The sequence below is a fragment of the Natator depressus genome, chromosome 9 (genome assembly GCF_965152275.1).
Source record: "Natator depressus isolate rNatDep1 chromosome 9, rNatDep2.hap1, whole genome shotgun sequence".
NCBI lineage: Eukaryota > Metazoa > Chordata > Testudines > Cheloniidae > Natator > Natator depressus.
In genome coordinates, this window is record NC_134242.1 from 11601526 (window position 1) to 11624499 (window position 22974).

At 39.7% G+C, this 22974-nt stretch overlaps 1 protein-coding gene across 1 annotated transcript in view; it reads right to left on the bottom strand.

Annotated features, from left to right (window-relative positions):
• The window catches only part of PIK3CA (phosphatidylinositol-4,5-bisphosphate 3-kinase catalytic subunit alpha), a 74459-nt gene that overhangs the window by 17536 nt on the left and 33949 nt on the right, over window positions 1-22974 (bottom strand). The window contains exons 6-10 of the mRNA XM_074963538.1: window positions 21223-21468; window positions 18870-18955; window positions 9655-9760; window positions 7125-7277; window positions 6869-7003 (exon numbers count right to left, since the gene is read on the bottom strand). Of these exons, the coding sequence (XP_074819639.1) occupies window positions 6869-7003; window positions 7125-7277; window positions 9655-9760; window positions 18870-18955; window positions 21223-21468 (726 nt within the window). The remainder of the gene's footprint in view (window positions 1-6868; window positions 7004-7124; window positions 7278-9654; window positions 9761-18869; window positions 18956-21222; window positions 21469-22974) is intronic.

Genomic DNA, 22974 nt, shown 5'->3' on the forward strand with positions numbered 1-22974 from the left:
ATGATGCCAGGGTAATGGAGTTTCTGATATTTTGTTTGTGGAATCGTTTGCACTGTACAAAGACTGAATTCCTAAGGGGTTTTAGTGATATAGGGCTTTGGTATGTTCTTTAGCATAAGCCACAATTCACAGAGCATGGTGAAATTTTTCACCTTAAACTTGTTTCCATCAAAAACCACAGATTTGGCTCGATTGAGACATTTTGTGAATTTGTGTTAAACTTGTCGAATTGTTTCAGATAAAAAAATCCAAAATGTTTTATTATGACATTTAAAAAAAAAAAAGATTTTCGATTGATTGATTTTTGGATTCAAAACAACTGATTAAATAAACCTGAATGAAGTTTAACAGAAAGAAGCAAAAAACAAAAACAACAAAGCCAATTTTTTTTTTATTTTGAACTTTGTCTAAAAAAAGTCAAAAGTTTTTTGTTTTGGGTCAACTCAAAACAAAATTTCTCCCATTTTTTTGGTACGGCCAGCAAACTGAAAAATCAGTTATTCATCCAGCTCTATTTTTAAGTGCTATCATTTTTGCAATTTATTTGTCAGAAGCTGAAATGCTGCAGAAACATCTAATTTTATTCAACTGCACACATCTTTAAATCTGAATTCACATTTTGAGCTCTTCAGGATGCATATAAAATATATGTTATATGTTGTTATAAAATATGGCAAAAGGAAAAGTGAAGAGTAAGCCCCTTTACCATGTGAAATGTGCATTAAAAACTAAATTTTGTCTGAAGTTCCCATTTTGTTGGCAGAAACCCTCTTTCAGAGCTAAATTACTGGGTAACATCATTGTGGAACTACCTAGAACATCTTAGTAAGAAGATTTTTTTTTTGTAAGTGTGGCTGGTTCTCATTTGAGAAACAAGGCAAACTAGAATCACCCAGAGACAGACAGACATATTGTTTGGTCTTTTAAAGAGTATTATGCCTTAAAATGTACATAAAATATTTTAAATGTAGAAGGAACTGACAGATTATAGCCTACTGCCGGTTAAAAAAAGGTACATAACATATACTTAAGACTGGAAGTACTATGCTTTGCCTTCAGTTTTAGTTAGGTCATTTTTTTTTTTAAACTGTATTATTATAGTTACTCACACAAGGCATGGTTCACGGTGTTATATGGGAACATTTAAAATGGCTTAAATTAGGTCATGAGCATTTCCAAAGGGAATGAACATATCACACTCCCTTGCAGCACATATCTACTGAAAATCCCTCGACTTGTTCCCCACCCATCTCCCACCTGATTAGTAATCCAGCCACTCTAGCCTGTCCACTTTAATGAGTGCAGCTTCTGAAGCAAGTGAATTGGAGTCGGAAAAGAGAAGAGGCAAATACTTTAGAACTGCCACCCGTGGAAATGTTTTTTAAAAGAACATATAGTAGATATGGCACAATAATGTCTATTCCAAATGTCTTGGAGTCATCAAAAACTGGGATATACACTTGATGTTATAGCAAGAGATGCTATGGAAAAAACAAAACAAAACAACAAAAACCAAAAAAACTTAAGACAAAAGAGAATTATGGGAGGTAAGTTAGTGGATAAAGGATTCATGCCAGGAGTGGGGAAGCTATATATTCAATCCTATAAAAAGTCATATTTATAAAAAATTATTAAAAGCTTTTTAAAAGCATGTATTTATCTAGCTTCTGGTAGAGGCTCATCGTAAGTAGAACAAAGCCAAATCAAAAATAAGGAAATAGAACTAGCACATGTGCTACTGTTTAGAGTTAAAGCATCAACTCAAAGACAAACAAACCACACTTCTGAAATTCCTTTTATAGCTGCAGCTGTTATAAACAATGAAGATTACTGTAACTTAAATTGATTACAGCAAAATGATTTTTCAGTTTGTTTCTTTAGTTCACTCTTTTTCCTATACAAGTCATTCAGTTTTCCTTCTTGTTTGTGTGGGTATTTGTTGAAAAGCAACCAGGCAGGAAAAAAAAAAGGGGGTGGGGGGAAAGGAAATGTGTTTGCATATTATACACATTGGCAAGTGAATTTAGGGGACATGGGTAGCACTGGAAACTCATTTTTCAAAACTGACTAGATTTCAAGTTGACAGAAAGTGACTAGGAATTAGGAAGCTCAGTTCAAATCTAGTTTTGCTTTTAATTCACTATAAATTTGGAAAAATCACTACATTTTCTTGACCTTCAATTAATACCACTGCAAAATAAGATTTAAAACTATTTGCACATGTTGGATCATAAGACAAAATGTACCTGTATATTAGGTCAGAAAGTTCATGGTTTAGGTCAAGCCCAGTGGGAAAATGCATTTATCCTGTTGAGGTCAACATCAAAAACTTGAAATTCTATGAAGTGTGGGACAGTAAAGTAGATAATATATAAATTTAATATTTGAGAAAGCGTCTGAAATATTTGAAGTAACAATGGATCTATAAATGCTCCATTATAACAGTATCTATACCTGATCTTAAATATTTCTACTAATTTATTGGTTAAAAGTGCAACATAGTGCATTTCAAAATTAAACAAAAATACATGTCTATTGTTTTGTATGTTAACAGAAGATGTTTTATAGAACACCACTATGGTAACTTGGCCTGGTGGTTGCCACAGCATTTGGGACTAACTTGTCAAAAATTTTAAACAAGTATATTGGTAATTGGTAAACTCTAAGCCAGCGTCAGATCTTGAATGTGTAGCATGCATTGTCTTGTCCAAAGTTTTATTTTCAAGTTACTTGGCGTTATTACTATTATACAGCCATAAACACACGCAGTACTTTACAGAACACACAGCTCCTGCCCCAAAGAGTTTACAAGATAAAAACAGGTCAGACAATAAAAGGAACAACAGGTATGCTGTGGAGATATCAATAGTGATGAGACAAATTTAGGAAGATTTTATGAAAAATGTTTTAAAAGAGGGATTAGAAGGAGCAGCAAGAGGATACTTGGCAGACACAAAGTAGATTATTACAGTTTTAGTAGGGAGCAATGTGAAAAAAAACAAAAGGAGAAAAAGGAGAGAGTATGAGTAGCACTATGCATTACTGGTTTGACATGGAAATGGATGCTAATACACCTTTCTCCTCCTCTAACTGCTCTGATCTCGCTCCTGAGTATTATAGGGACAAGCAAGCTGGTTCAATAGGAAATAAACACCCACCCATCACCCTAACCTTGAAAAACAAACCCTGAATATTTTTGAAGTTCAAAATGTATCACATCATCTTTGTTGTGCCTTTAAAAACTATTAGAATGTATACTTCTCTGCACTTTCTAGTTTCAGCTAAGGATAGAAGAAACAGTACTGAGGTGGCTATATTTGAGCCTTAAAGAAACCAGAAAGCCTCTAAAAAATTAAAAAGTATGTCCTTTCAAGATTTACAGTCAATCAAGAAGATACAAATATGCATCAGATATGCAACCCCAACTTCTAGATTCTCACATGACCATCCTGCAAGTCTGCCTCGTTCCTACTTTAAAGCAGCTTCTGCAGTTGAGATGATTTGGACTGGTAATTAATTATCAGAATTTTGTGTCCATCTGTGATAAGCAGAGGACCACCGCTACTAATCTGTTCTATAGGTGGGAGAAAACTACAGCATTCTGAAAGCATAACTCTCACCTAATGCATACTGTTACTTTCACGTTGAAGAAAGAGAAATGGGGACATTCAGGAGAGTGCTTTGTAATTTTTAAAGGTACCACAGTCATGGGCTCAAAGTAAGAACCTAGACAGGTTTCAGCTACTGTAGAGATGAATATTTTAGAAACCACTAAATTTACAAACCCTCACTATAGCCACTACTGATCTCTCCCTTGCCAATCCTAAGGACCATGCTCATTCTCTTCAGTCTTTGCTACTTTTATGCTGTTGACCACCCAGCTCTCAAAACTATCTTCATCTTATGTGGATTTACAGCCCTTCCTTTCCTGGTTCTTCACCTGCATGTAATCTCCTTCAGTGTTGCCTTTGATTTATCATCACACTTCTTCAACTTTGTTGGTGTTTTTCAGATGTCTGCCTCAGCGCCCCTTCTCTTTTCCTAGTACAACCTCATACTTAAGGATGACCTCTATGCCAGTGACTCTCAGATCTACCCCTCATCTATCAAGGATTGCATCTCTTCCTATTTCTTCAGTATCTTCTTCTGCTTCCTCAATCCTTGACTGTCAAACATGTAAACTTTGTCTTTTCTCTTTCCCCCTTTCTTCCCCAGTTTCAGACAACTCCACTGTCCCTCAGGTACTCAAGCTCACAACTTTGGTATTCTCTTAAAGTTGTCCCTTTCCTTCTTCTTTCACATGCAGGTCCTTATCAACCCTTGTCACATCTCTTCCTGTGTTACCACCTTTGGTTCATAAAGTAACATTAATCAGGTTACCTTAATTTTTTGTCAACTTTGTCCCTCCTTTTCCTTTCCTCTTTCTGATCACAATTTAAAAAAACAGGAAGATCTTCAATAAAGCTGTGTCTTTATTTCTGTGTCTACTTATTTCTTTCACACTTTTGATCATGTAAGTTACAACAGTAATGATGATGGTGGTGGTGATGTTAGCCAATATTGTATAGTTAGGCAACTAAATCCACATTTAGGCACCTAATAAAATGAACTGACTTGGAGGTACTGAGCACCCACTGCTCAAATCAGATTCAAACGTCTCAACTGCTCCAAAAATCAGACGACGTAGGGTTAGATCATGCCTAGCACCAACATGTCCACACAAAGGAATTGTGGGGTAGGGATGGGCGAGGGGGAGGGGTACAGAGGCGGCTTCCAACGTACTCCGTGAGGCCTCAATAGGGCTACAAGCCAAATTGGGGTGCATATATGCTGTCTCACATAAAGGGGTATCACAACTTACTCCTCCTCCAGAGAAGGAAAGCAGACACTGTGGCTCAGAGGAGATATTGTGCTTCGCTGACACCTGATCAGGGTGGAATGACTTAAATCAAGGCAATTTAAATAATCAATTTTAATCAACTTTTCCATTTGTACTTCAACTATTTTCTAAAGAAAGGTGCATTCTCATTGGTTGATATAACCATTAAAACATGCTGATTTACAACTAAATAGATTTGGTACACTAATACTTTTATTTAAGCAAATATATAGCTTAATATTTTCAGATTCTTATTAATTGTACATGTTTAGCATGTTAGAAAATGGTGACTGATATATTGCCTATTTACTAGATAATTAACTTTTTGCTCATGATTTGTGTCAAGCTGCATTAGGATAGCAACTAGAATTTAATTAAAAATAAATTTTATATGCTGTTGTGTGTTTATTAAACAAAACAAGCCCTTAATACAGTACATGATCTATTGTGCCATATTCATAAACCTTGATCTCAAAAAGTTAGATTTTTTCCCCATTTACATTCTTCATAAAAAAGCAGCCTTTAACTCAGTTTTTGATAGAGGCTCATGGATTCAGCATATTTATTTTTCTTTTTAAATGTTTTGAGATTATAAAAAGTTTAGGATTTAACATATTTTGTATTACATTCAGATTTCATTTTAAAGAGTTATTTTTAAAAAACAATTTAAATAAAATAAAAAATATCTGATTTAAATAAAAACAATGTTTTAGTTTTTCAGAATAAATCACTGATTTCTATTCACCCTGCAATATGTAGACAACACACAGCCCTACTTATCATTCACCACACATGGCCATGCCACTACCACCAGGGTGGCCCAGTGCCTGGATAAGTTCAGCTCAAGAACAAAGAACAGCTGGCTGAAACTGAACCCAAGCAAGACTGAGGTTGTGCTTGTGGGCAGGGGAAAGCATTTTGAAGACTTTGCAGACATAGTGCAGTCCACACTGACCAACATTTTCAGATTAATTTCAGGGAGATTTGTGGAGGCAGCCAGGCCAAATATGACTGAGTGGCATTGCGACCTGGCTCTTGGGATGGCAGCGCCACTCATATTTGTCCCAGCCAGAACAAAACAGATTTACAAAATAAAACAGTCTGAATGGTTCGGAAAAGCGCTTAGCATCAGTCTTCTAAGGTAACACCATATACTCACGGCCTCCATGGGATTCTGAAGTAAACTGGACCTAAACTACCATTTTTAGGTTTCAGTGCCAACAGTCTTTTGATGTGAATGAGTTTACATCTAAGAGCTATTGTTTCAGGAAGAAAACATTGAATTGGTTTTCATTCACATTTTTGAGGTTTTCTATTTAATCACCAGGGCTAAAAATATAATTTAATAAAAAAAAAGGAAGCCCAGCATTTGAAGCAAGGGATCGATTTGGTGGTAAATTTCAAGGCCACCGAATCTCAGAATGCATGGGGTTCAGCTCAAGACACAGTATCTCTGACTGCTAACAAAGTTAACTTGTGGCAGTTTGCTAGAACATAGAACTTAGATATCAGCATTGCCAAAGAAGTTACAAGCATATTACAGACTATAAAAGAAAGATTTTTCAAAGATAAAACCTATATACAACAGACAAGAAATTGTGGGACGGAGGGAGGGAGAGGAGGGAGCAAAAAATTAAAAGAAATAGTGCCACTGATAGAGAATCTAACCCTGTTACATTTTTTGCAAAATCAACTTAACGTTCAGACAACCAGACAAATTGTTTATATAAGCTGGAAAAAAGTCCAGAACTGTTTGTACAGTAAGACACAGTTATACACTTAAAACATTTTGGTTGATCAGTGAAGCATCAATATGTTTTACTGCAAGAGACAGAACCTGTTGGCCATTTTTTGTCTGGTGTTTATCAAAAATGAATTTGGCTTCATGTATTTTGATATAAAATATTTCCCCCCACAAATAAAGCACTTCAAAATGTGCAAATATTTTAAAGTTTTAGTAACTAATCCTGGAAAGTAAATTCCCCTTACCAGCCCCGCATGGCTGTAGTTAAACCCTAGTTCTCGAGATATAGTCCAATTGGCATGTTCTTCAGTCACTGTCATGTCTGGAAACTTTACAGGGCTGCTAAACCAATCAAATTCCAGCTCTAAACATGGAGTTTCCTGAGGAAAAAAGAATTTTCATGATTGTTCTGAAACAAAATTATATATTAGAAATCACTATAATCTAAACAAGTCGATGTGTGTTACTAAGGCTGAAATTAGCATATAAACATCAATTTACCTTATTCGGATTTGACCCAGTAACGCCAATAGGATTTAGCAGATCTTCCAGCCCATGCGGCACAGGCCACAGATTCAAAGCCATTTTCCCAGATACAAGAGTGTCTGTATAATCAAACATGTTTATATTTCCCCAAGCCAATGGGCAGTGTTCCTTTAAAAGATCAAATGATCATTAATAAATGAGAGTGAAGAGTGATCAAGTTATAGTACAATATTGGATTTCAAGAAATAAAGGGAAGAGGAAAAAGATTTTTGAAAAACTGAACTATGGAATCACACAATTATAAAAAGAACAGGAATACCTGTGGCACCTTAGAGACTAAAATTTATTAGAGCATAAGCTTTTGTGGGCTACAGCCCACTTCATCGGAGGCATAGAATGGAACATATGGTAAGAAGATAGAGAGAGAGAGAGAGAGAAAGATATATATATATGTATACACACACACACACACACAGAGAAGGTGAAAGTCACCATACAAACTGTAAGAGGCTAATTAATTAAGATGAGCTATTATCAGCAGGAGAAAAAAAACTTCTGTAGTGATAATCAAGATGCCCATTTAGACAGCTGACAATAAGGCGTGAGGATACTTAACCTAGGGAAATAGTGTTTTGGGTCATTATACATATTGAATCTATTTGTATTGTAGTGCATTGACACTATGGGAAGCCAGAAATAATACAATTTATCAAAATGAAAGCCAGTATAGTTAACAGCCACTATTTTTCCTACATTTTTGACTAGCTTGGTTTCTTGATTTCTAAGTTTTCTAACCAAGAAAATAACAATACATGCGCATGAAAGTCATGTGCATGCATGTTGAATCATATTTCACAATATTTTTTTCAGGCAATCTTGTTTGGATATCAGGTTTCAGCTGGATTCAGGAAAATAGCATAGTAGAACCTTGCTATTAAGAATAAATAATGTATTACCATAATTAATTTTTTAAGTTAGCAAAAAGAGCGAAGCAAATAATTAAAAGACAAGAATTACATTGCAAGTTGTACTCTTTTCATTTTGGCAAATCTAGTTTTAATTTTTGATAATACTTAATTTACACAATATATTACAGAACATATTACAAGATTTGTCATGAGACATCATTACAGCACTATGTCTCTGCTATTAAACCCTTACTGTCAAATGGGGAGAGACAGTCTGTGTGAAAGCATGGATTAACAAATATGTAGGTTAGCAGAGAGCAAATTATGAAAGTTGTAGCATATTTTCCCTGTGAGACTTCAAACCTCTGTCTTGTCAGCTGCCGGGATAATCATTTCAAAGAACACAATCTAAAGAGTTAAAGCTACCTGCTAGGATTTTTTCCTCAAGTAAGTCTTTCAAGGATTTTAAACTGCACAAAACTACGAAGTCTTACACACTCACAAACAAACAAACTAACAAATAAAAATTGGATAGTACATCAGAACACACACACGACCAAAGTTTTTGAGCCTAGATGTATCAGAATCATGGACTTTAAGGTCAGAAGGGACCATTATGATCGTCTAGTCTGACCGCCGGCACAATGCAGGCCATAGAATCTCACCCACCCACTCCTGTAACAAACCCCTAACCTATGTCTGAGCTATCGAAGTCCTCAAATCATGGTTTAAAGACTTCAAGGTGCAGATAATCCTCCAGCAAGTGACACATGCCCCACGCTACAGAGGAAGGCGAAAAACCCCCAGGGCCTCTACCAATCTGCCCTGGAGGAAAATTCCTTCCCAACCCCAAATATGGCGATCAGCTAAACCCCGAGCATGTGGGCAAGACTCACCAGCCAGACACCCAGGAAAGAATTCTCTGTAGTAACTCAGATCCCACCCCATATAACATCCCATCACAGGCCATTGGGCATATTTACCACTAATAGTCAAAGATCAATTAATTGCCAAAATTAGGCTATCCCATCATACCTTCCCCTCCATAAACTTATCAAGCTTAGTCTTGAAGCCAGATATGTCTTTTGCCCCCACTGCTTCCCTTGGAAGGCTGTTCCAGAACTTCACTCCGCTGATGGTTAGAAACCTTCGCCTTAAAGTTAGGATCCAAAACCCACATTTTAGGCACATCAGTAAAGCTTGCTGATTTTTTTTGAATTGCTTAGCAACCCCAACTCCCATTTAGGTCAAAAGGAAATGCAAGTGCTCAGCACCTTCACACACACTGTTTTTTAGGTGCCTAAGAATGGCTTCAGGAACCTAACTTTAGGCACTCACATTTGAAAATTTTGGCCTGTCCCTTTCTGTTCAACTATACAGACCACAATTAGTGCTGCATGGATAATATACAACAAATATATCAGGTAACAAAAAAATTAATTTGTAGTCAAACAATAAAGTTAAGAGAAGTTTCTATACATCTTAGATATTTTAATCAAATAAAAATTCAAGAAAATAGAAGATTTTGGTAAGACCAACTTCTATTCAAGTGTTGGCCAACTGTTCTTCCCAAACTTGGCTGCCTGGAGTTCTCTCTTACAACACATTAGAACTATTAAAATTATTAAATACTTTACCTCCTTAGCACCCTTTCTACCCTTAACAGAGCAGATGGAAAGGCAAAGCCGAGCAGCACGTGGGAGATCAGGAATGTACATGTCATATGACAGCCATTCATTCCATCTGTGGGATTTTAAAAGTAAAATAAAAATCAGGTTAAAGCAAATAAAACTCAGTACACTTTAGTTAGTAAATAGACAGAAAATGATATGGAAAAATCAGAGTGTTCCTCCTCCAAGGATATTAAATACATATTTCTACTCTAGAAAAGCAACATCATCAAAATAGCACTTTCTGACTGAGCAGATCAGCTACCTGCATGTATTCATCCACATCTACTGCTTTTAGTCACCAAAGTCCTTACTGCTTTTTACTCTGGTTAGCCCTGCAGAACCAATGTCATTCAGAGAAAGTGAGCTGGATTTTTATTCCTTTTTTGGGCACCATCAACAGAATTGTTTACCACATTCAATCAACATTTTGCGCAGACTCCCTGACTGTAATTGTCAATGTAGGCCTAGTCTGACAACATGGGTTTGCATGGCTGTTATTGAGAGTTTAATCTGGCCTGCAAATCTAACTATTCATGAAGATGCGTACGAAGTAAAGAAGTTGGCTTGACTCTCAGAGCCCAGTTTGAGTTGCAAGAGCTAGTTAGTAGAAAATGCGTGTTTCTACTTGTAAACTCAGTATTGGGATCATTGGGAGACAAACAATACCATATTTATAGTTACATTACAATATAGAGCCACGCACTTTTAAGCACTTTAGTAGGCTTAAGTCGAGCAAAAAAATTTTTAAGCACGTCAGAACATGATGTAACTAATATTTAAGGCTGCGGGTTTGTCATGGAGGTCACGGATTCCGTGACTTTCTATGACCTCCGTGACTTCTGCAGGGCCGGTGTGCCTGGCTTAGGGACAGCTCAAGCAGCCCTTGCGCCAGGCACACTGGCCACTGCTGAGACAGTCTCGGGCCCCTGCCAGCAGCAAAGTTTGGGTCTGGGAGGGGCCAGGGGTGCTTACCTGGGGGGCCCCTCAGAAGCGGTGACATCCCCCTTGCTCAGCTGCTAGGCGGAGGCCTGGCTCGGCAGCTCTGCATGCTGCCTCCACCCAGAGCACTGGCTTCGCAGCTCCCGTTGGCCAGGAACTGCGGCCAATGGGAGCTGCGGGAGCCATGCCTGCAGGTCAAGGCAGCCTGCAGACCTGCCTGGCCACGCCTCTGCCTAGCAGCTGAGCAAGGGGGACGTTGCCCACTTCCAGGGAGCCCCCCAGGTAAACGCCGCCCAGAGCCCGCCTCATCCCGTCTCGTGCCTCAACCCTCTGTCCCCTCCCACGCCCAAACTCTTCTGCTACTGCTGGGGAGTGGGGGGAAAGGCATGCAGCTAGGTAGGGAGCCTGCGGACCTGCCAACCTCTCCCCGCCCCCAACACTAGTGGGGATCCCGAGCTGTACACCGCCAACTACGCCCGCCCAACACCAGTGGGGGTCTCGCGCCCCCCCCCCCCCAAGCAGCCAGGCTGCCCTCCCCCAGCACCCGCAGGGCCCCCAGGCAGCAACCCCCCGCAAGTTTTATTCACTGGTATTTTAGTAAAAGTCATGGACAAGTCACAGGCCGTGAATTTTTGTTTACTGCCTGTGACCTGTCTGTGACTTTTACTGAAAATACCCATGACTAAAATGTAGCCTTACTAATATGTAAATAGACGCTCTCTGAAGAAACCCCCCCCGAAAGGTGTAGAGGAAGTACTGTCACAGACAAGTGGAAGAAAAAAAAAATTAAATTCTGAGGATATAAATCCTAAGAGGAAGTAATTGAATGAAAAACTGTCACACACCACTGGTCAGTTTTACATTTAGTAAAAACCAGTGTCTCATCTCTCTTCTCCCTGATGTACACTTCCTTTTCCCCAGGTATGATAAAATACTGTGTTTTTTTCTTAAAGATAAGTTTTGCTACAAATTTTGTATTTGTATTTACTAAATGCCAACAATCTACAGCAGTGGTTTTCAACCTGTGGTCTGTGGATCCTTGGGAGTCTGCAGACTATGTCTAAGATTTCCAAAGGGGTATGCCTCTCCATTTGAAATTTTTTAAGGGTCCGCAAATGAAAAAAGGTTGAAAATCACTGATCTAGAGCAATACTTCCTGTACAACAGTGTAATACGAAAGAATAATTTCTTAGCTAGCTAATGGATACTTTCCAAATATTTACATAGCTGTATTAATTATGGTTCTGTTGAATTGTACACTAGTAAACTGCACAGGAAACAATTAACACTGGAGAAGAATACATGAATTTAGTACAGGATATATGTGTTAGCTAATGAAAGTCAGAGAGAAGCCTGAAGCACAGTGAGTGCAACCTGTTTCAATTACTGCATTGTAACTAATAAAATAAGGCTGTAAAGATAAAGATAGTTTACGAAAGAGAAAAGGTTTCTTCAAATACTCCATTTTACAGAGCAGTGGAATTGAAATTTTACACAGTCTTCCGTAAGTGACAGTTGGGGTTTTCACCTCAATAGCTCCCCAGCATTACATACTCTGCACATGAAGGCAATTTCTGGAGTTCCATCACCTTTTAACCTCCATACATATATACATATATATAATAAAATGGGCACATAATCTGCTTTCTGCTAAAAACTCTGCTCTCTGCTAATTCTGGGGTTACTCCACTGAAGTTAATGGAGTTGCTTCAAATTTACACTTGGGTGCCAAAGAGCAAAATTTGGCTCCACAGAACGACCAAGTATTGTCATTATTATTGTTATAGACTTCTTAAAACATGTTGAATATATCAACTGATATGTCTGGCTATTACCCTACAAAAGCAAAGATGCATAATTATATTTTCTTTGTTGGGTTGCCTAGTTAGATTTCCTCTGATCGAAGAGGGCACCAGCCTTTAAAAATGGACTTTGCTCATGGAAGAACTGAAAAGCTAACACAAAATGCTAAAAAGCAGCATTTTAAAAGCAAACATTAAGGGCTTAAAAATTGCAAATGTATCAATAGTGCTTCCTTAGCCCTACATAGACCTTACTCTTTGCATTTCTGCTTAAAGGGAGACTGATATTGATTATTTAAGAACATAAGAACGGTCAAACTGGGTCAGACCAAAGGTCCATCTAGTTCAGTATCCTGTCTTCTGACAGTGGCCAATGCCAGGTCCCCCAAAGGGAATGAACAGAACAGGTAATCATCAAGTGATCCATCCCGTCGCCCATTCCCAGCTTCTGGGAAACAGAGGCTAGGGACACCATCCTTGCCCATCCTGGCTAATAGCCATTGACGGACCTAACCTCCATAAATTTATCTAGTTCTCTTCTGAACCCTGTTATAGTCTTGGCCTTCACAACATCCTCTGGCAAGGAGTTCCACAGCTTGACTGTGCGTTGTGTGAAAAAATACTTACTTTTGTTTTAAATCTGCTGCCTATTAATATCATTTGGTGGCTCCTCATTCTTGTGTTACCTGTATTATCATAGCGCCTAGGAGCCTTAGTCCTGGGTCAAGAACCCACTGTGCCAAGTGCTGTACAAACAAAACAAAAGGACAGTTCCTTCCACAAACAGCTTGTAATCTAAGTATAAAACAAGACAAAACAGATGGCTACAGATAGATGGGGGAATATAAGGACACAATGAGACAACAGTGGTCAGAATGCCAGGCTGTGGTCTCTGTGCACCAGTGGCCTAGTTTTTGTCCAGTTTTTTTGGAGCCATCACAGAGAAGGAGAGAGTTTGAAGGAGGATATTGATGTAGCTTTGCAACTATTTACTGGGAACTCCTCTAATGTGTGAGGGGCAGCACTGGAGAAAGCACAAAGGTGTTTGAAAACTTAACAAGTAGAGGATGGATGCTGTCATCATTAATCAATCAGAGGCAAGAGTCGAAATCTTGGTAGTGAATGAGAGATGATAGTAGCGCAGGCTGCAAGGGGCCCTGAAAGTGAAGACAAGTATCAGGTTTGATACAAGAGAGAAGGGAGAAGTCAGTGGAGGGCCATAAAGAAAGGGGTGACATGGTCAAAGCGACAGGCTAGGAAAATTATTTTTGCAGCAGCATTCTGAATGGGAAGACTGAATTAACCAAGGCCAAAGAAAAGGATATTGCAGTATTTGAGACATGCGTTGATGAAAGGCTGGACAAGAGTTTTAGTTGTGTGAATGGATGGGAAAGGTCATATCTTGGAGTTGTCATGTAGAAAGAATCAACAAGACTTTGATGTAGATTGGATGTGAGGATCTAGAGAGAGGTCCAAGTCAAAGATAACACCAGATTATGAGCATGAGCAACAGGCAGGCAAGTGGGGTTGTCCACGGGAAAGAGAAAGGAGGCAGCTAGGAGGCCTTCAAGGGAAAGATAAAAAGCTCTCTTCTAGCCATGTTGCACCTGACCTGAAGCAAGACAGCCAAAATGAGATTTCAGAGAGATACGCTAAGATATTAGTTTGGACAGAAGGAGACTGGAGTAGAGAGGTAGATCTGTGAGTTGGCCCCATAGAGTAGAATTTGTTTTTGTGGAGACTACCCAGAGAAAGAGGTGCAGAGGGAGATGAGAGGGGGACCAGGGACAGAGCCCTGCAGAATCCCTCCAAAAATTAGGAGATGGCATGATGAAGATCCTCCAAAGGACATGCTGAAGGAACAATGAGAGAGTTAGGAGGAGAACTAGGAGAGGGAGAGAACAGTTATGGAAGCTAAGGGAGGATAAGATTTCAAGAAAAAGAGAATGGTCAACTATCAGGTCAAGGAGGAGGAGAAGGGAGTACTAGTTCTGAGATATGGCTCAGAAGAGGCCATTGGCAAGAGCAGTTTCAGTTGAGAGCAAGAAGCAGAAGCTGGACTGGAGAGGGTCTAAGATGGAACTAGAAGAGAGGAACTCCAGACAGCAATTGTAAACAATGTGTTCAATAACCTTAGAAATAAAAGGGAAAAGGGAGATAAGGCAGTAGCTGAGATGCAAATAAGTTGGAGAAGTAGAGTTATTTAGCTAGGAAGATGGCAGAACTCAGAGAGGAAAGAACAAATCTGTAGTGGAGGAAGGTCAGCCTGGTCACAGAATTTCCGCCAGAGATGCTCCATGGCATGAGAGCAGGAACAGAGGAAGCAGCTATTGAGAGTGAGCCAGGACTGAGGAGGGTGGTAGGGTGGAGCAAGAGAGTAAGGGCAGAGGAGGGTGAGAAACAGAGAATCAACCACCATAACAGTAGAAGAGAGGGCTGAAAGCACAGAAGTTGTTAGCATTAGATTGGAAATAAGAATGCCAGAATGGCCATACTGGGGCATACCAAGGGTCCATCTAGGCCAGTATTCTGTCTTCTGACAGAAGCTGGTGCCAGATGCTTCAGCAGGCGTGAACAGAACAGGTCAATTATTGAGTGATCCATCCCCTGCCATCCAGTCCCAGCTCCTGGAAGCCGGAGGCTTAGGGACACTAAGAGCATGGGATTGCATCCCTGATCATTTTGGCTAATAGCCATTGATAGACCTATCCTCCATGAACTTATCTAATTCTTTTTTGAACCTAGTTTGGCCTTCATAACATCTTCTGGCAACAAGTTCCAAAGTGCACTGTGTGAAGAAGTGCTTCCTTTTCTTTGTTTTAAACTTGCTGCCTTTTAATTTCATCGCTCAACCCCTGGTTCTTGTGTTACTTAAAAGGGACAAATAACACCCCCTTATTCATGTCCTCCACACCATTCATGATTTTATAGACATCTAGCCTATCCCCACTCGGTCGTCTCTTTTTCCAAGCTGAACAGTCCCAGTCTTGTTCTCTCCTCATATGGAAGCTTTCACATACCCCTAATCATTTTTGTTGCCCTTCTCTGTACATTCTCCATTTCTAATATATCTTTTTTTGAGATGGGGCAACCAAAACTGCATGCAGTATTTAAAGTGTGGGCGTACCATGACTTTATATAGTGGCATTATGATATTTTCTGTCTTATTATCTAAACCTTTCCTAATGGTTCCTAACATTGTTAGCTTTTTTGACTGCAGCTGCACATTAAGCAGATGTTTGCAGAGAACTATCCACGACCCCAAGATCTCTTTCTTGAGTGATAAGAGCTAATTTAGACCCCATCAGTTTGTATGTAGAGTTGGGATTATGTTTTCCAGCATGTATTACTTTGCATTTATCAACACTGAATATCATCTGCCATTTTGCTGCCCAGTTACCCAGTTTTGTGAAAACCTTTTGTAATTCTTCAACGTCTGCTTTGGACATAACTATCTTGAGTAATTTTGTATTGTCTGCAAACTTTTCCACTTCACTGTTTACCCCTTTTTCCAGATCATTTATGAATATGTTGAACAGCACTGGCCCCCGGATAAACTCTTGAGGGATACCACCATTTACCTCTCTGCATTGTGAAAACTGACCCTTTGTTTCCTATCTTTTTACCAGTTACTGATCCATGAGAGAACCTTCCCTCTTATCCCATGACCGTTTACTTTGCTTAAGAGCCTTTGGTAAGGGACCTTGTCAAAGGCTTTCTGAAAGTCCAAGTACACTATATGCACTTGCCCACATGCTTATTGACCCCCTCAAAAGAATTCTAATAGATTCTTTCCATTCAAAATATGGAAAGGTCAAGTGACAGGCACACATGTGCGAGGGGGAGTGTGCCAATAAGCACTACTGAAAAAGACCAAGTGATGGTCTGATAGGGGGAACTCAGCAACAGAGAGATCAGAGAGAACAGTGCTTGGTGAATTTCCACATCAACAGCTCTTTTGGTGAATGGCAGAGTTGAACCAAGGCTAACAAGATAATTCATTTTCCTATTAACAACATGTAGGACACATTAGATTATTTTTTACCATTTGTATTGTTTATTCAGCATGGATAGTGAAACTAGGCCAGTCTGTTTATAGTCAATTCACTGTCTGGTTCTCCTGAACCAGTCTGCTACTACGTTTGGTTTCTTGTCTTGGGTGGATGAAGCTCCCCTGCAAGAGGCTAAAGCAAAAGGGATATGGATGCAGATTCTGGAATGCAAATGAGCTATATCAAGTAATATAATCCTCCACCAAGAGAAAAGGGTGGCCTATCGTGAAGCTTATGGTGAGCGTAAACTTCAGAGGCGGTGGATGCCAGTATGCGCCACCTTCATTTCCATCCACATGATCTTCTCAGGGATAGAAAAACAAAAATTGCACACAGCCTCTTACATAGTAGGGAGCTAAAGTACAGCATGGTTGAAAAGATTCCCTTGAAGTGAATTCACGCTGCAGTCACTACAGAACTCATAACCCCGATACAGCCGCAATCCCTGTTGTTGGCTGCTAGTACCTGCTACCAGAAGACTAGGGATATGGAGGGGCAACTTTTCCTGAAAGTTCCTTCCCCTGAAATTACAATACAGAGTGGAAATGGCTATCTTGCAGCCTCAAGAGCTTTGGAGAAGAGTCAGTGGCCAAAGTCAAAGAACGGAGAAACTTTAATGAATATGATAATGTTCTGGACTAACACCTTTCATCATTCTTTCCCTAAAGAGACTTCCTCCCCAAACATCCCTACACTATATTAACACTGCAGATAAACTGAACCACAGCTACTGGAAGAGAGAAATTATTTTTCAATAACCATATATTCTGTTAGACCTGTTAATTATATAATATCTATTCATTCCCTTGGAGAGCAGTAGTGTTTGCAAGCAAAATTTAAGTCCCAACTAATAAACTTTTCTAAAGACATGCAAGGTCAATCAGACAGAAAATGTGAATTTGGAATTATTTTTGAATACACTCTGGGTCTGATCCAGGCAGATACTGAGGCCCCACAACTATCATTAGAGCCAGAGAGAGAGCATTGAAGAAACTGCAGAGTACTTTTTGGAGATTAAGACCTTTGTTTTAAATTCACTGGCATACATTTGTACCACACACATTTTGTATTTACATCACCATCATCTGAATTTCCACGTTTCATTTTTAGACACAAATCAAGGTAGATCCAATCTATTTAGACTGTCAAATTAATGAAATTCCATTCTAGCAAATTGCTCTCCAATCTTCTCTTTTCCAAGTAGCTCTTCTTTACATGGGCCACACTGTATGTCAATTCCACCTTTTCCTATGTATTTTTATTTATGCATTTTTCTCTTCTTGCTTACAAAACTCTTTTCTCTAACAGTATCTATTCCTAGATTTTTTTAAAGCTCTTTCTATTCCCTGTCCTGCCGTATTTCAGGAGCACCCTAATTCCAGACTTCCAGTTGCCCTGAAGCCCTAACAGCATTTTCCCCTCCCTAGTGGCTTGTGTTGGGTTGGTGGACGTTGATGATATTAACAAATCCGATTAATCACAATCCAACATGATGATAGTGAAAAAGGTTGCCACTTAAAGTGTGGTTTTATTTTGAAAAGTGATTCTATAAAAGTGCATTCTGAGGTTCCCTATTTATCATGCCTCACTCACTGAAAAAAAAATTGCCCAGATTGTTTGTGTTGTGATATTGCCTAGGAACCTCAGTCATGTACCCAGATTCTACTGTGAGATCAACAGAACAAGCGGTAGAAGACAATATGTGAAGCAGCCAGCTCTGCAAACACACCTTAGGATCTGAAAGTCAAGCTATGTTTGTCTTTTTGTCATTGTGATAGATTCTGCAGGGCAAATACTTGTGCAACCCTGCTGAAAAGAACTGTTGCATGTTACAAGCAGAATTTGAACTTGCAATTGGAGCTTTGCTAACAAGTCACAAGCCAGAACGGAATCTAGTTCAATTTCCAGTAGCTACGCTGGTTCTGTATTGTAAAACAAAAAGGGGAAATGTAGCAAATTTTTGGGTCACAGACAAAACTCTTAATACACATAGAGAACAGACCTGTTGAGTAAAAGGTTGCTGCTTTTACATAACATTTTACAAGCCAAAATGAAGATCTGCAAATCCTAAATTAATCCAGTTAAACAAATCTGTAAATGGAAATGAGTGATCAATTTAAAAGAAAAACTCCAGTGATTATTTATAAATTCTTAGACAGCTATATACATGTTAAATAAGAATGTTTTTCGTTTAGGATAAATGATTTTCAGTACGTCCTTTTAGAAAATAAGGCTGCTTTTTTCTCTCAGTGGTGCCTACTATCTTATCTGCTTCCCAGCTAGGGAAACTGCTTGATGGTAAAAATTGGTACGGACAGAATCTAATTCTGCTTTAGAAAGCTCTGGAAATCAGATTTCCCTGAATTGTTACAGTAGCATTATTTACCTGGGATTGGAACAAGGTACCCTTTGAGTATTCACATTGTCACATAATGGTTCTCCTCCATGGTAGATACCAGTTCGGACATAGATCTGAAAATAACGTGTTTAAGCATTAGCACCTGTTATAGCCCATTTGAATACTAGACCCTAGTCTGAACAAAAGTATTACTGTAAACACCATCGCTATTAGATGCTGATTAGAACCATATGTCAAACACTAATTTCTATCAATTTGAGAAAAAACTATATGGCATAAATGAGTTCACATACTGCAAAGTATTCTTACTGTGCTTCTAGTACAAAATTTTAGTTCACTACCTCCGCATCACCATTTCAAAGTTAATTATGACTGCATTTCAAATAACTTTAAGTAACAACACAACTGGAATTTATCCTTGATTACCAGGGCAAGCCATGGAGATGGAAGGATAAACTGGGCAACTTCCAAGCACACAAAAGAGCTAGGATGGTAACAGTTTATGCTGAATGCAATTATCCCCCTTGTTTTTTCTCTCTTTCTTTCAAGTAAGGGTAGCAAACTTGTCCACAGCACTGTTCAAACAAAAACTTGTCCCAGTTCTTACAGTAATGGCTCTTTAAGCATAGTATTTGTTATTTTAAGATACACAAGAAAAATCCTTACTTACATTTTTCCTGCTTCTCCCCCAGTTTATTTTAGATGAATCACCAAATTAAGACCTGATACTACAAATTGCTAAGCATTCAACTCAGAACCTCAGTGCTTTGGGTTTCACAGATTGTAAGTTACAGTAATATGTAAAAGGGAAAAATTTAGAAGTTTTATCATGCTTCTTATTAAACAAATAAGACCAAAGTTCTCAGATTTGGGTGTCTAAAACAAGTGGCCTAATTTTCTACTATGTCATGTAATCCCTAGTACCCACTGAAATCAATGTCAGCTGAAGGTGCTAAAAAACTCTGAAAAAAATCAGGCAATGTATTTGGATACATAAAGAAAGATTTAGGTATTTTAGGCAGCCAAGTTTGAAAGCATGGGCCTGAATTTATATACTGACTTCTATGTTCGTCAAAAGAAACAAAGATGGCATTGGGAGCAGTGTGTGTGCACACCATTTTCAACTTCTGGAAGATACTTTCAATTTTGTTTTGTTTTTTAAAGAACAGTTTATACGGCCTTTTCAAATACACTGCAGCTTAACCAAATAAGGAAAAAATTATGATGGCCTATCACGGGGGTGGGCAAACTTTTTGGCCCGAGGACCACATCTGTGAATAGAAATTGTATGGCGGGCCATGAATGCTCACAAAATTGGCGTTGGGGTGAGGGCTCTGTTGGGGGTGAGGGCTCCGGGGTGGGACCAGAAATGAGGAGTGCAGGGTGTGGGAGGTGGCTCCGGACTGGGGCATGGGGTGAGTAGCGTAAGGGTGTTAGGGCTTCGGCTGGGGGTGTGGAGTTTGGGGTGTAGGAAGGTGCTCTGCGCTGGGACTGAGGGGTGCAGGGGGGATGAGAGCTCCGGCTGGGGGTGAGGGCTTTGGAGTGGAGCTGGGGATGAGGAGTTTGGGGTTCAGGAGGGTGCTCTGGGCTGGGAATGAGGGGTTTGGAGATTGGGAGAGGGATCAGGGCTGAGGTAGGGGGTTGGGGCATGGAGAGAGGCTCAGGGGTGCAGACTCCAGGCAGGACTTACCTCAAGCGGCTCCCGGAAGCAGTGGCATGTCCCTCCTCCAGCTCCTATGCTCCTGTAGCCAGACGGCTCTGCATGCTGCCCCGTGCACAGGCACTGCCCCTGCAGCTCCCACTGGAGCGCTGGAGGGGCCACTGGAGCATGTAGGGGGGGCCATGCCTCTGCTTCTGGGAGCTGCGTGGAGTGGTCCCTGACTCTGCTCCCCAGCTGGAGCACCGGAGAGGGGCCATGCCGCTGCTTCCGGAAGCCGCGTGGAGCAGCCCCCAACCCTGTGCCCCAGATGGAGTGCCGGAGCAGGGCAAGCTCCAGGCCCCGCTCCCCAGCGGGAGCTCGAGGGCTGGCTTAAAAAGGCTGGTGGGCCGGAACCGGCCCGCGGGCCGTAGTTTGCTCACCCCTAGTCTATCATGTAATTTTAGTTAGAAAATTTGCTTTGCAAATATAAACTGATAGTTTTGTGTGTGCTCCGTATGCTCCAAGGCCCTGTCCAACACTCACTGGTCAGTGGGAGTCCTTCCATTGACTTAAGTGTGAATTAGGCCCCTAATTAACACTAGTAACTGGTATCAACATATACTGTTGACCAGCTGATTCCCTAATTTTGTTAGAGAGGCCTATTGAACTGAGTGTGGCTCAGTGTTTTCATTCTGATTCTAGGCAATAGTTTACCATCCATGCATTCAGAATTTCACTCACCTTGTCAATGTCTCGAATGTTTACATTTACATAAGTGGCACAAAGAATTCTTATCCTGAGAGCACTGTTTATGGCCCAGAGAGATTTGGCTGAAGCTTCGCCATTCATGTATGGTGTAGCTGTAGAGATCCGTCTGGAATAAGATGGCATTGTAAAGGTATCCAGTGGCAGCTGGGTATAAAGGCTTTCCTTAGCCATCAGCATCAGGTTGGGCATTCGGCCAAGCATTATACAACTTCTTATGTACTGCAACAGTTGGAAGAAGAAGAAGGAAAAAAAAGAAGATTGTTTTGCTGTATTTTCTTTGTAATTAATGCTTAAAAATATTAAAGGAAAGCATATATAAAATCCAAAAGGCTAAGAAAATTACATTTAATGAGCTCTTGTAGCATTTATCTTTATAGCATCCTTTACATTGTTTTCAGTTACAACACCAATGTTTTTAACTAGCTTGTTGCACGTGACCAAACAGGCAGCAGGATATACAAATTTTAAGAAAAAAAATAATCATTGTCTGCAGCAGTAGCACATTCTATCTGAATTCCATGTTTCCAGCTAGCGGTAAAGGGCTGGAGGTGTCTTCATACAATAGTGGTACAGTCTCTAAAGAGAAAGCAACACAACTCAGTCTCTGTCACCAGGTCTATTGACAGGTTTCAGAGTAACAGCCGTGTTAGTCTGTATTCGCAAAAAGAAAAGGAGTACTTGTGGCACCTTAGAGATGGCCCACCTTGATTATCATACACATTGTAAGGAGAGTGGTCACTTTAGATAAGCTATTACCAGCAGGAGAGTGGGTTTGTGTGTGTGTGTGTGTGGGGGGGGGGGGGCAATGAGAAAACCTGGATTTGTGCTGGAAATGGCCCAACTTGATTATCATACACATTGTAAAGGAGAGTGATCACTTTAGATAAGCTATTACCAGCAGGAGAGTGGGGTGGGAGGAGGTATTGTTTCATGCTTTATGTGTATAAGAAGATCTTCTACACTTTCCACAGTATGCATCCGATGAAGTGAGCTGTAGCTCACGAAAGCTTATGCTCAAATAAATTGGTTAGTCTCTAAGGTGCCACAAGTACTCCTCTTCTTTTTGCAGGTCTATTGAGTAACACTGATGTCTGCTCCAGACGGAGCGGTTCACGCACTCTTCCATCCAGTGGTTCCCTGTCAAAGTGATGGATATTACTTAAGACAAAAAACCACTAGGCTGGGAGGGGAAAAAAAAAAAAAAAAGAAACTCAGGGACAAAGAAAAATTAAAAACGACTTAGCTATAATTTCTGCAGTGGAGCGATACTCCTTATTGCTATTTCAATTACCACAAAGCAAACAGGAGTTCAAATATCTATTTCTAAATAAAAATGTCATTTACAGTAGTAATGTCTATTTTGTAATTTAGCACTCTTTCTCTCAGAAATTTAGGGTGGTATTTCCAAAAGTGGTCAGCACTGACCTTTACTTGATTAGAATAAATTCCCACTGACTTCAATGGGAGCCTGGGTAGGCCAAAGCTGAGCACTTCTGTTGCATTTTTATTTATACTGCAATTATCTGTACACAGTAAACTCAACTGCACAAAAATTTAAGCTAGTTGGCTAATGTTATGAATTTTCATTTTCTGCCTTCTGAATTAGTTTAAGAAATGAAACAAGAGTCTGTCACAGAATCTTAATACATCGTTCTCTTACTGCACTCCCAATTTTAATTCTTCTAGTGTATTTTTAAATAAATCCATTAATTTACAACAAGTAAC